This window comes from Homarus americanus, unplaced genomic scaffold, assembly GCF_018991925.1.
Source record: "Homarus americanus isolate GMGI-L3 unplaced genomic scaffold, GMGI_Hamer_2.0 scaffold39675, whole genome shotgun sequence".
NCBI lineage: Eukaryota > Metazoa > Arthropoda > Malacostraca > Decapoda > Nephropidae > Homarus > Homarus americanus.
The window spans coordinates 5,696,811-5,711,128 of record NW_024736071.1 but is presented as its reverse complement, the minus strand read 5'-3'; the positions used below and the strand labels follow the sequence as shown (position 1 = coordinate 5,711,128).

General features: G+C 42.5%; 1 protein-coding gene across 6 annotated transcripts in view; it reads right to left on the bottom strand.

Moving 5' to 3' along the window:
* LOC121871766 (retinol-binding protein pinta-like) overlaps nucleotides 1-6,740 on the bottom strand; it is a 48,609-nt gene extending 41,869 nt beyond the window's left edge. For 4 of the 6 annotated variants that reach the window (XM_042374212.1, XM_042374210.1, XM_042374211.1 and 1 more), the window contains exons 1-3: nucleotides 6,645-6,740; nucleotides 2,861-3,044; nucleotides 1,562-1,721 (exon numbers count right to left, since the gene is read on the bottom strand). In XM_042374212.1, the coding sequence (XP_042230146.1) occupies nucleotides 1,562-1,721; nucleotides 2,861-3,008 (308 nt within the window). In that variant the 5' untranslated portion in view covers nucleotides 3,009-3,044; nucleotides 6,645-6,740. The remainder of the gene's footprint in view (nucleotides 1-1,561; nucleotides 1,722-2,860; nucleotides 3,045-6,644) is intronic. The other 2 variants (XM_042374207.1, XM_042374208.1) reach the window with 1 other exon arrangement.
* Between the last annotated feature and the right edge of the window lie 7,578 nt (nucleotides 6,741-14,318).

The window sequence follows — 14,318 nt, the reverse complement described above, 5'->3', positions numbered from 1 at the left end:
TCATGGATGATAGAGAGTGGTAGTAACTCTCGACAGGAGCTGCCATGCACAGGTCAACCGGCCTATTACAGACTTCGTATGTTCTTATGACATAAATGCAGGCAATATCAGACGAAACTTTAAAAAAAAGCCTTAATCGAAATAAATTAATCCAAGTATAACGCCCCTTTGCGGGTTAACAGAAAACACATATAAGAAAGGAATGCAAACTAAACCAAACATGAAAATCACAAACTTCTCATTGTCTAAGATCCAGAATAATAGTTTGGTTAAAGTATATACAGTACTGTACCTGCTATGATGTTGGGACTTCATAAAACAACAACAACAACAAACACATTACACTCATGTTACATAGGACTCCTAAATAAGCACCCACATCATTATATATATATATATATATATATATATATATATATATATATATATATATATATATATATATATATATATATACAGTTGACTTCTTATCGAAAGTACCGAAAATCGAAAAAACTCTGTAAACCGAAAGTTTTTTTTTATTGAACATTTTTTTTTTTTTTTTTGTTTTTTTTTACAGGATTAGCCCACCAGGCATAGATCACTGACCCACATCGGGGCCTGGGGAGCGAAAATGTAATAGTAATTCTAATTATAATAATTATTATAATAATTATTCATAGTAAATAAAAATTTTAATTAAAAAAATACACCAAAATAAAATAATAATGATAACAATAATAATAAAATATAATAATAAAATTTATAATAATAATAACAATAATACTGTATTAATAAGATAATAATAATAATAATAATAATAATAATAATAATAATAATAATATTAATAATAATAATAATAATAATAATAATAATAATAATAATAATAAAGAAATACAAGAATGAATAAGATAAAAAAGTGAGAAACACGACCTAGACCTATGAATTATTATTATTATTATTATTATTATTATTATTATTATTATTGTTATTATAGTTTCGCCCCTCAGGCCCCAATGTGGGTCAGTGACTTGTGCCTGGGTGGGCTAATACACAAAAAAAAAAAAATAAAAAAAAAATAACCATTCTGAAAACCGAAAAATTCCGAAATCCGAAATGCCTCTGGCCCCAAGGATTTCGGATAAGGGATTGTCAACCTGTATATATTCTTGCAATATTAATAACTACTGTACAGCTTCTTGTTATCATTGCTAAAGAATGAAACCCTAATGTGTTCAAATTGTGAAACAAATCTTGAATAAAAGGTTTTATTCTTTTCATAGTAAAGAATTAAGAGTTTAAATAATAAATAATTAAATAATATAATACAATGTTTGTACATCTCAAGACACTAATGTACAGTATACAGTACACTCGGTACACTATATTAATTTATGATAATTTACTATTTCAAATATTATATATATTTGTGTAATTACTTTATGAATTTTAATGTGTTTAAGTTTCATTTATAAAATCATAAATGGTGAACTTTTCTTTATGGAGTGATTAAATTATCGGCATGAATTATATACTGTACGGTTAAAATGAAAACTGTACAAGAGAGATATTGTAAGCTTACCCAAGTTCGAGGATGGCACGCATTTTCTTGTCCTGTGGGTCGCGGTTTTTATACCATTCAGGGCACAGGGACTTGCACGTGTAGAACATGTCCAACTTCTCCTTAGTGCGCTGTAGTGAGAACTTACATCCTCGCAGGAACCTCAGTATGGTCCAGTCATCTATTGGCAGGAATCAACACTTATTTACATATTCATTGTACAAAATATTCACATGTTATTTATTTCATAACAGTAGATATTTTACACAACATAAGAGCTCACCATCTCTATTCCTATATTAAAAATATATTATTGCAAATGTGTTGGATAAGTTAAATCTCAATTCAATTATAAAAAAACATAATTATAAATTATATTAGTGACAATTATAGTGAGTTTTTTCAGACCAAATCTATTCAAGCCAGTAGAATAACATACTCGCATACGTATATCAGTAACTACAGTCTACAGGTATAAAGGAAACGCTACCGATAGGCGTATCCCAGCCAGTACACCAAAAGTCATCGCCATTGTGAAGGAACTCCACGATGGCATGAACGGCAATGGCACCCAGTCTGAGTTCTTCCCCATCTAAACGGGGGTAAAACAAGGGTGTATACTAGCAATAACTCTTCTCCATTTTCTTAGCTTCCTTCCTTAGTCATACCAGTACCAATTTAGCCGGCTGAAGCCAGATGGAGGGACTTTTCAACTTAAGAAGACCCCATGCAGGAACAAGGGTGACAGCCGCTTTTCACTGAGCTTCATTCAGTATGCAGACGATCTCAGCCTTGTCGCTCACACTGAATGCAGCCTACAGGAGATCCTGAACACCACCTGCCACAGGAACTTGCTTTATATTTATATGTGTATTTTTATTATCTATGGGCCATGCCTTTTTTTTCTGTGAGGATTTTCCTATGTGATTACGTCAGCCTTCCTACCACATGGCCCACTGTGCTTGGGACAACGTGTTACCGAGAGATGAGCCTCAGCCAGGGCGTGGTCAGATTTCTTCATACCGGAAAGGGTGTGGTCCTGGTCCCCAAGTCAGATGGGTGCAGCCATGTGCCAGCACTGAAAAGACGCTGCCACCACCCCAACCACACTAGATGTAGCCCTCCACATATGCAACATTTGCAGACGGCCTTGCCGGTCCCGTATCGGCCTCTCGAGTCATCTCAGGGCTCACCAGCGAAGGTCACATCATTAATAAATCATATAACTGTATCATAGCTGGATGATCGTCATACTCGATTCCAAGTGACAGCAAAGTAGTAGCAGTAGTGTGTATCCTATTAAGACAGCCACAGACTCACCTGTCCTGGCCTTGATGTGCGGTTGGTGTTTCAACCAGTCCCTGATGTGCTGGATGTCCTCAGCTCGCCGTTCTGGGTCCTCGTTGATCTCCTCTTTCGCCCGCTTCTGCAGCTCCTCGCTCAGTGTGCATACATATTCGCCCACCATCTTGACTCTCACACTCGCCGACACAAACTGTAGTACCTGCCAACACAAACTGTAGTACCTGCCTGTAGACGTGTGTGGGCGTCTGTAGAGATGTGTGGGTGTTGTAGAGATGTGTGTGGGTGTTGTAGAGATGTGTGGGTGTTGTAGACGTGTGTGGGTGTTGTAGACGTGTGTGGGTGTTGTAGAGATGTGTGGGTGTTGTAGACGTGTGTGGGTGTTGTAGAGATGTGTGGGTGTTGTAGACGTGTGTGGGTGTTGTAGAGATGTGTGGGTGTTGTAGAGATGTGTGGGTGTTGTAGAGATGTGTAGAGGTGTGGTGTTGTAGAGATGTGTGGGTGTTGTAGAGATGTGTGGTGTTGCAGTGTTGTAGAGGTGTGAGAGGTGTGAGGGTGTTGTAGACGTGTGTGGGTGTTGTAGAGATGTGTGTGGGTGTTGTAGAGATCTGTGGGTGTTGTAGAGATGTGTGGGTGTTGTAGACGTGTGTGGGTGTTGCAGAGATGTGTGTGGGTGTTGTAGAGATGTGTGGGTGTTGTAGACGTGTGTGGGTGTTGTACAGGTGTTTATATTGTGATGGGAACTAGGTAGTCAGCTCGTTATGTTATGTTTGCATTATATTTGATTGTGATATGTATTGTTGTAGGTTATATAGTATATTATATTGTAAATTATGTATTATTTGTGTTAATGTTTACATCCTTGTTGTGAGTAACAAACAACCTGGCAACTCTGTGAGGCTAGTTGGTAGGTCTACCTGTAGCAGTCACTCACTCCCTACCCTGGCTTCTTGACGTGCTGTTCTGAGTGGCTCTGACTTGCGCTGTGTACGAGTTCCCGGTGGGCGGTGACTCTGAGGGTTTTGTGTTTGTGCTACTGAGTGGTCACCTCACAGCTAAGTTTACTTTGTGTTTATGGATTAGGATCATAATTATAATGTATATTGTGATAGGTAACACTTATTCCATGTGCTAATTGTAAGATTGGAGGTTCTTGTCTTTTTGTTCCTGGTGTTGTTACTCAGTTATAGTTGATGTGCATTCATTTTCACTTTACTGTGTATGTAGTGTAAGTATGTTTAATACTGCAGCAATCTTTTTTTTGTAAATATTCTCCCAAATAGCCACTTAAACAAGAGTAATGTTGTTCATTAAAACCTAGACTCATGAGTTACTAGAATTTAGTGTTCAAGTCAGAGATGATAGATTCACAAAAATTTTCATCAAACATTTGTATACTCATGGGCTTCCTGTGAGCTTAACACTTGACACAAACTAGAATTTTTTGCTCAGCATTTATACCACCTGAAGATTAAATAACTCGGCTTATTTTACTTGATTAACCATCCTAACCTAACATAACCTAACCTAGCCCAATCTAAGATAACGTAATTCAACCTAGCTTAATCTAACTTAATGCCAACCCAAAGTAAGTCACTCTAACCTAGTCTAACCTAACCCAAACTAACATAACGTAGATTAATCTAATCTAGCCCCCTAGGTAATGTTATGGTGGTTAATATTTAGGTGAAAATAAATGGGGGTGTCTAATCTTTCAGAGACGCTTATTTTGTTTAGTAATTGTACATATCAATGTGAAGTTCAGAGTAATTATATATATCAAGGTCGATTTTATAGATAAGGCAATGTCCACGGAGAGCCACAGTGCCTCATCATAATAGAGTAAATAAAATTATGTGTTTTGGTGCATCTCGTGAAGATTAGTAAACAGCTTATCCCACCCATTGATTAAACACAATACTAAATTGGGGGTTAGGTTAGGTCGGGTTAGGTTAGATTTGATTAAAATTCCAGTGAATGAAAAGTGGCTTATGTGAGTCCTATCTTCAAGAAGGGCGATAGTCACTCCACGAACAACTATAGACCGGTGAGCCTAACCAGCATAATATGTAAAGCACTTGAGAGTATTATCAGAGATGCCGCGACGGAACATCTACTACGAAACAACCTTGTAAAAGATTGCCAACACGGTTTTATGCCGGGGCGCTCTTGCTTAACACAATTGCTCAAGGTATTGGATATTTGGACCCATATTCTGGAACGGGGTGGTAATATCGACAATATTTACCTAGATTTTGCCAAGGCTTTCGACAGTGTACCCCACGAAAGGCTGAAAATCAACTGGAAGGGTACGGAATTCGGGGAAATGTCCTAGCGTGGATAGAAGACTTTCTACATGACCGCAAGCAGTGTGTGGTGATTAATGGCACGAAATCGTCATCTGTACCTGTAACAAGTGGGGTACCACAGGGCAGTGTATTGGGCCCGCTGTTGTTTGTTTGTTTCATAAATGACATGCCTGACGTTGTACACTCCTCCATACAAATGTTTGCCGATGATGGCAAGTTATTTCGGGAAATTAAGAACCAAGCGGACTGTGAAGAGCTGCAGAAGGACCTCTGTGGGCTCCAGGAATGGTCGAAGAAATGGCTGCTGAGATTCAATGTCACGAAGTGTAAGAGGATGCACCTGGGGCGTACCAACGGTAAGGAGGCGTATCATATGTCCCAACGGGATGAAGAAAATGCACTAGTTGAGACTGTGTGTGAGAAGGACCTAGGTGTGTATGTTGACAATGGTGGTAGATGCGGTACCGTTCTTGCCTCGCAAGCGAGATGTCACGGGTTCGATTCCCGGGCCGGTGGAAGTTGTTTGGACTTACTTCCTAGCCCCCGTTAGTCCCTGTTCACCTAGCAGTAAAGTAGGTACCTGGTGTAAGTCGAAAATTGCGAATTCGTATTCAGGGAAAGTTGTTGGAGCTTCCAATAACTTGATGACATAAACCACTGACTCTTCAGGCTTCTACGCCCTTGACTCTTCAGGCTTCTACGCCCTTAACTCGTGAGACATAAAGGCAAGCATGAACTTAGCATGCTTCCCTGTTGGGCGCTGTAAACGCTTCTGCGCTTCACCTTACACAAGGATGTAGGGGAGTGCCCAATAAAAAAAAATAAATAAATAAAAAAATAAACTTGGTGGGGGGGGGGGGTAGTTATATTTGTGTGCAAGTATTTGAGAAGTTGAATGGTCAGGCTTAACAAGAACACGACAAACTGTTTCATGTCGCATTATTATTATTAGTGTTTTCTGGCCGCTTCTTCTGATCTGACTCCGAAACATTCCCCACATAACCAGCCCGTTCTTACCTCTGCTCCTTATTCTATTCTACACAGACACAGCTGATGACTAGTTCTTAATTATGTTTGTTTAGATTATACCATCACTATAGTTATTGTAACAGTCAGTGTAGTCACTACACAGTAGGTATATAATTTACTTCATTGGCATAACACTTTAGACAACATCTCAAGCTAATGAACCTGTGATCTCAGGGGCTGTGGACATAATTTACCCACAGTAGAGCAATTGATTATCTCCACATAATATACAGGTTGTTCTATGGTTCACAGTGGGGTACTTAGATGGTGGCCGAAAGGCGATCAAAGGGTCAATTTATGGCAGTAGCCAGGTTTCGATTAAAAAAAATCGAACGAATCTGACCTTCGTCCTACCCAACTTAACCTAACCGAAACCTGACAAATATCCTAAATTGACTGATCAAAGTACAGGTAATATTGTATATGATGGTGGAGGTGAGAGCAGTGGAGGCAGCCAAACATACCTGAGTCTGTAGTAAGAGTGATGAGAGAGGTCGCCAGCTGACACCGGTACAAAACGCCCCAAGAGTTGTTACCCAACTAACGGAAGGTCGATTCTCTTTCACCAGTCATGTGTGGGACGTCGCACCAGAAATGCGCTCCTTAGCTCACCTCACTGACACCTACAACGTTAAGCTTATCTAATTTTGATGTTTTATTGTCTTTAAACTATATATAAGCCTTTATATATATTCATGAACGACCAGCAACTGCCATCAATTATAGACGATAGCACATGGAACAGGACGACAACGAGAGAAATTGGTTATATGTAATCAACAGATTGTGTTATCGGGATTGTCTGAGTCGTTATCTTGTGAACTGCAGTGTTCTGTCACTCTTCCACACTCCAGCCTCTCACTGCTTTGTTTTATGTAAATAACTAAGTTGGTGGTCTTATCTTTCTTTATGAGACATTAACTGGTTTAAGTCTCGACAAAATCTGTTTTCCTCTAAAATGAATGAACATGCATAAGATATTCCACACTAAGCTATAGGTATATAGGAAAATTATGTCGAAAAATAACAAAGCTGTATACTGTACGTTTCTCCAAATTCTCTGTTAGATTTTGCCAAGGCTTTTGACAATGTACCCACATGAAAGGCTGAGAATTAAACTGGGAGGGTACGGGATTCGGGGAAGTGTCCTAGCGTGAATCGGAGATTTTCTGCATGGCCGCAAGCAGTGTGTGGTGATAACGAAATCGTCACGTCTACCTATGACTAGCGGGGTACCACAGGGCAGTGTATTGAGCCCGTTGTAAGTCTGTTTCATTAATGACATATCAGTACCTATACACTCCTCCATACAAATGTTTGCGGACGATGTCAAGTTATTTAGGGAAAGTAAGAACCAAACAGACTTTGGAGACCTTCTGAAAGATCTCTATAAGCTTCAAGAATGGTCGAGGAAATGGTTGCCAAGATTCAATGTCACGAAGAGCAAAAAAATGCATCTGGGTCGCACCAACAGTAAGGGGGTGTATCACATGTACCAGCAGGAAGAAGAGACTGCATTGAGACCGAACGTGAAAAGGGCCTGGGTGTGTATGTCGACAATGAACTTAAGTTCTCGGGCCATTGTGAGAAGGTGAATTAAGCAACGAAACTAGCAGGTCTTATAAGAAGGTCGTTTAGAGATGTGGATAGTCCGTCGCTCATGATCTTCAAGAGTGAGGTGCTTCCCCATCTGGAGTATTGTCACCCCATCTGGTCCCCGAGGTATGCTAGAGACTGTCAATTGATTGAGTGTCCAAAGGAGGGCCACCAGACTGCTGCCTCCTCTACGAAACCTCAGTTGCCCAGAGAGATTGGAGCGCCTGCAACAATCTAGCTTATACTACAGACGGGCGACCCAATCGAAGTGTATAAACATCTCAGGGGGATGGAGCTGGTGGACGCTCGCCCCCCCCCCATAAGGAGTCACAACTCAAGGTTGAAGAAGCCACAAGTCCAGAAAACTGCGAGGGCAAATTTTTTTCGGAGTGTGAATTGTGAACTCTTGGAATAATCTGCCAGAGTGTTGTGACGGCACCGAGTGTGAGCTCATTCAAGGCCAGACTTGAACAACACTGGAGCAGGTTCCGATATAATCAGGAACCAGTGCATGCCTAGTATCTGCCAACAGTTCATATCAGAGACGTGACCGATCGCCCAAGCGGCTGTAATGTAGTGTATGTGGTGCAGTAGTCAAAGTTCCCTTTCTTATGTGTCAATTTTCTTTTTCTTTAGGACCACATACAGACGTATGTTGTGTTGTGTTGTAGAGGAGCTTGTTGAGAGGAGGTCTTGTCGGATTGAGAGCTTGTAGTAGAATGAGAATCTCGATTGTTGTTGTTGAGATTGTTGGACCGTAGTCGACACGGGCCTTTGCCTGTAGGTGGCCCGTTTGATGGTTCTGACTGGAGCTTTTGGAGCAGCCAGATATGAAAGGATACTGCAGGTTTGCAAGTGTGAGCGGACCCTCGGTCAGTGAGCGCTTACCACCAACCCCCACTCTTGGACGTGGTCAGTTTCGGAGTGGCGCCCCCCCCGAACCTGGGTCCGCACTTGCTGGGGGAAATTACCTCCTAAGCTATCTGGGTGGTGGTGAATGTGGTTTGTTTAGGCCTTTTGGGCTAGAGTGGCAGCTGGTGTTGTGTGTGCTTCTTGGGAGTTTCGAATTCTATTCGGAGACTTTGTGTGACTTCGCAGTCGAGGAGATAGTGTTCAAGTGGGTTGGCTGCTGGCTCCTGACAGTAGATGCATTCCATGACGACATTTCTGATCGTCTGCCAGGTGCACTTGTACCTTAGTCATAGTCGATGAAGGCTAACTTGTGTTTGTCTTGGTGTTTTCTTGTCCGCGAATGGTGGTTCCCCTTTTGTAGTCACCAGGTACCATTTGGCTGAATGGGAACCAGCGTTGAATGCGCCGAGGAAGCTCTTTTGGATTTGGAGCTTGGTAGTCTTTCTGAGGTGGTTCTTGATCTGTTGCGCGCTTGCTGGATCTTGAATGTGTACGCTTCTAAAAGTGTCGCTGCTTCGTCTGCCATGTCATTTCCCCAGATCCCTACATGACTGGGAATCCAGTGTAAGACGACTGGGCGATTTTGTCTTTGGAAGTCCTGTAGCTGTGCGAGGATCGAGGTTATGATGTGGACGTTGTCTCTTGATTGACTGTGTTGCAGCGCCTCAATTAAGTCCCCACTTGCCCGTCTGTAGTATAAGCTAGGCAATTTCAGGCGCTCCAATCTCAGGGTAGTTGAGGTGCGGCCGTGCAGGCACCAGTCTGGTGGCCCTTCTTTGGACATTTTCAATCAACTGACAGTCCCTAGCATATGTCGGGGACCAGACAGGGTGACTACTCCAGACGGGGAAGCATTTCACTCTTGAAGATCGTTACGAGGGATGGACCATGCATCTAGATATCTGAATGACCTTCTTATAAGACCTATTAACTTAGTAGCCTGATTCACCTTCTTGCAATGGCCCGAGAACTTCAGCTCATTGTCAACATACACACCTAGGTCCTTTACACATTGTCTCAATAAATCCTGTTTCTTCGTCCCGTTGAGACATATGATACGCCTCCTTACCGTTGGTACGTCCCAGGTGCAGCCTCTTACACTTCGTGACATTGAATCTTGGCAGCCACTTCGACCATTCTTGAAGCTCAGAGATCCTTCTGCAGCTCTTCACCGTCTGCTTGGTCCTTAATTTCCCGAAATAACTTGGCGTCAACCACAAACATTTGTGTGGAGGAGTGTACAACGCCAGGCATGTCATTTATGAAGCAAACAAACAATAGCGTGCCCAGTACACTGCCCTGTGGTACCCTGCTTGTGACGGGTGCACATGATGATTCCGTGCCATTAATCACCCCACACTGCTTGCGGTCATGGAGAAAGTCTCCAATCCACACTAGGACATTCCCCGAATCCCGTACCCTTCCAGTTTAATTTTCAGTCTTTCATGGGGTACACTGTCGAAAGCCTTGGCAAAATCAAGGTATATATTGTTGAATTTGGTTCCAAATATCCAGTACCTTGAGTAATTGTGTTAAACAAGGAGAGTCCCGGCATAAAACCGTATTGGCAATCCTTTACAAGGTTGTTTTTTTAGTAAATGTTCCATCATGGCATCTCTTATAATACTCTCAAGTACTTTACACACTATGCTGGTTAGGTTCACCGGTTTATAGTTATTCGTGGAATGACGATCGCCTTTCTTGAAGATAGGACTCACATAAGTCATTTTCCAATCACTGGGGACCTTTTGCTCATCCAGGCATTTACAGAACAGGTTCTTCAGGGGCTCCGCAAGCTCGATGCGCAACTCTCTTAGCACTCTGGGATGCACCATGTCAGGGCCATCTTATGAACCTTTAGCTTTGACAATTTGTTTCTTATAACCTTCTGTGAACACAATGTGGGTCAGTACTGTATCGAACCGTCTGTCCTCAAATATAAGATTAATCGCATCCTCTCGTTTGAAGACCGAGGAAAAGAAACTCTTCAATGCCTCCGCTTTGTCCTGGTCAGAATCTGCATAACTACTATTTTCAAGCCTCCGGTCCGATAATCCTACTCGTTTTTTTAATTTCGACTTTGCATAACAGTAAAACGCTTTTGGGTTTGACTTGACCTCGCTTGCAACCAGCCTCTGGAACTCCATTTCAGCTCTTCTACATTCTGACTTTGCTTGGTTCCTGGCTCTTGCATACATCCTCCTGTCCCGCTCATCGTTTGACCTAACCCACGTCTTGAACTTCTGGGTTTTCTTCTTAACTTTGTCGACCACCACTTGGTTCATGTGTATGGGTCTCCTTGTATTTCTAGAGGCAATGGGTTAGGTCTTGGGTATATATTTCTCGATCAAATGGTTCACTTTACTAATACTAGCCATGATATTCAGCGTAGTGTCTGCGTTCTTATGCCTTAGTGAGTCAGGCCAGTGGATACCCCTCATTTCCTCCCTCATCCCATCGTAATTTCCATTGTAATATTTGCACCTTGGCCTGGTTTTGTTGTAAACTAAGTAACAGTCAAATCTGAATGACAACATTACATGGTGGCTGGTGTCAACTAGAGGTAGGTGTTCCAGTTTGGCCACCATACACTCCTCGTTTGTTATGTTGAGGTCCAGTGGCTTGGGTGTCTGCTCCCCTCTGTAATGTGGGGTTTTTAACATGTTGGAACAGAAAATTATCCCCGAGTTTCTACAAAAAGAGTAGTGGGGTTATTTAAGTTGTAGTGGATTCCTACAAACGCTTTTGTCGCTGAGTAGCCGACCCCGCGAATTCTCCAGCTGCACCTCGTGTCTAGGTCAGCAACCAGCGCCGCCCTACATCACGGAGGTCAACTATTAAGCCACGCCTACCTCCGCTATATAAGACCACACCTCGTGGTGACCTGCCTCTTTCTACCCACAGCCACCAGCCAGCAACACCTCCTCCGCTCCTGCCTGGCGGCCCTCGCTCCCGCCGGCGAGCATGGCGACCCACAAGCTGGTCCTCCTCTGAGCACCCTCACCAACCAGCTCTCTCTACTCAAAGCTTGTAACCATGCTGCTTTCCCAGCACCAGGCTGCATTGTACATCCAATACTACATGTATACAGAGAGCACATTATGAGTTTCCTTTCTCCATCCCATCCTGAGTGTGAACCAATATCACGTACCCCACAAAGTCATTTGGCGTGAACTCGTTTCTCCAGGCGATGTCGCCATAGTTAGTCCCCCATGATAAGGAGGTGGCTAGGGTTGAGCATCGCTGCATTGTCTATTCAGGCTCTTAAGTTCCTTTGGTTTGGTGAGCTACAGTTTAGGGATCTGTCGATACACCCGACAAAAAGTAAGTCTCCTCCCTTTAATTTAATTTTACACCACTTGGATTCTTCAACAACATCCTCTCCCGAATCCAGGTAAAAAAAGTCACAGGAAAAAGAGTCACCTGACCCAACCTAACATAACCTAACCTACATGCATCATATATATAAATTGTGTTGTCAGTATGTAAAAGTCATGTATTGTCAGTTAATAACCGTTTTAAAATATTTTTAGTTTTATTACCTTAAATGTGACTTTTTTCCTAGCCAAAACTGTGACTTTTTTCTGACTATTTTCCTGTGACTTTATTACCGTTCACCCCTCTCCCTGTACCCTCACCTGACTGGCTCTAAGGTCTTGCCTAGCATAGATAACCACACCCCTCTTGCTAGTTTCTTGAAAGGTTCGTAAATAAGCCATATTCGTCAATACTGAACTCGCATTCCTCTGGGTTGAGTCTCCTGTTCTTGTAGAACAGTTCTAAAACTCCTACAATATCTGGTTGGTGTACCTTCAGTAGTGTTTCAAACTCCTCTCTCTTATCAAGGAACGTGTCAGTATTAGTGTACATGACATTCAAGCCGGAATTTGTTCTCGGTAACGTCTCTGCTGTTGGTAGTAACCCCGGCCCACCTCCATTCTCAGCAGCTGCAGAATTTGCTAAATACACTGTATTTTGCAGGGTGTGGTTAGAAATGTCATTGTTTACACGGCACTCGCCTCCTCCTGGGTGGGAGGTAGAGTGGGTGGAGGGTGTACCGCTGCCCCCTGGCTCTGTGCTGGCGCTCTTGCTTCCACTACCCTCCCCATGGATATAACCCATGTACACCCGTCCCCATTCCTCCTCTGCTTCAAGCCCTGCAGGAGCTTCTTGTGCTGTACCCTCTGCATTACCGTGCAATCTGGGTGAATGAATACATTCCAAAATGCCTCGCTCCTTGCCAAGTTTTTTTGCCTGCTGAATAACTCCCATTTCTTTTCCTCACTCACTAGTGTGATCCTGAGGGGGCGATGCTTGTCTTCCTGCTTTTGTCCCAGCTTCCTCACATCCTGAGGGGATGGCATATTCAGAACCTCTGTACAAATATTCTCAAACTGCAACTTAGTGTTTTCCTACTCTCCGCTTTCTCCGAATGGCTCTCGGGGACTTCATAAACTATTACATTGTTCCTGTTGTTCCTCCTCTCCCCTAACAGTAGGTCTGCTAGTTGCCATCTCTTCAACACCCTTCTTCAGAGTCCCTAGCTGCTGTAGAACTTGTTTGGGTCCTGCATTACTCTCTGCCCCCTCCCATGGCCCTGTTAAGGCCTGAGCATAACTCTCTTCACTTCCACCTCCATTCTACCTGCTACTTCCTCAGTCTTAGCAAGGATCTCTTTCCCAACTTGTTATAGTTTGGCAACCAGCAAGTATCCAGCTTCATCTATTTTTGTCCCTCGGAAACTCGCTCCCCTATAGCTTGCAATCGCCTCTTTTACTTTGACTATACAGTCAGGGCAATACCAGCAACAGCCTTCATGCTTTACCGCATTCTGTAACGCAATACAACAAACTTCTTGGTGCCGCTTCAGCCCCCAAATCCCTACACCTCATGGTTGTTGCTGTTTAGGAGAGAGGGGTGGGGTGTGCAGACTGTACAGATCTACTCAGCCGTAAGCCCACCAGTTTACCATGTGATGAACTTCTAATCGTCATCTTAATAATACTAATATTGATCTTTATTAATACAATGGTATTTTCTTCTAATCCGTGTCTTGGTAGCAGGGCTTGAGGTCAAGGTCCCTTTAAAAGTCCCGAAGGCTTGCTGCTTGCTTCTAGGCCGCTATGACTAGTGCCACCCACCGGGCTAGCACACTTAATTTCTTCTGATTAAGAAATTTACCCCTCAGTGGAATGACTTCATTTATAATCACTTCTACTAATTGAAGTCTTAAGTGAAGCGAGATGTGGGAGTGATCATGCCCTCGTGGCAATCCAATTGTGAGAGTGATGATTCAAGTAAAGCAGCAAGCCTTTGTGAACTTTTTTGCCACGTGTCCCTTGATAATCCATATTTTGTTGCATGAATAACATTTGTTTTCACGGAAGCATTTTTCGTGTAATCACAGCAGAAACAATGTAAGATATGAAACAGTGCGAGACATACAGCATGTCTATCTCTCCGTGTCTGAGTGCATACTGAAACTATCTCGCTTACCCTGCCACATATTTTTGAAGATCAAAATTAAAAGTCTGCTGTTTTCATAGGGGATGATTAGTTAAAATTTCTCCCATAGCTAATTATTGCCCAGTTTCTCTGTGAAGTCGTTACTCTTCTTCTTGCCCGAATTT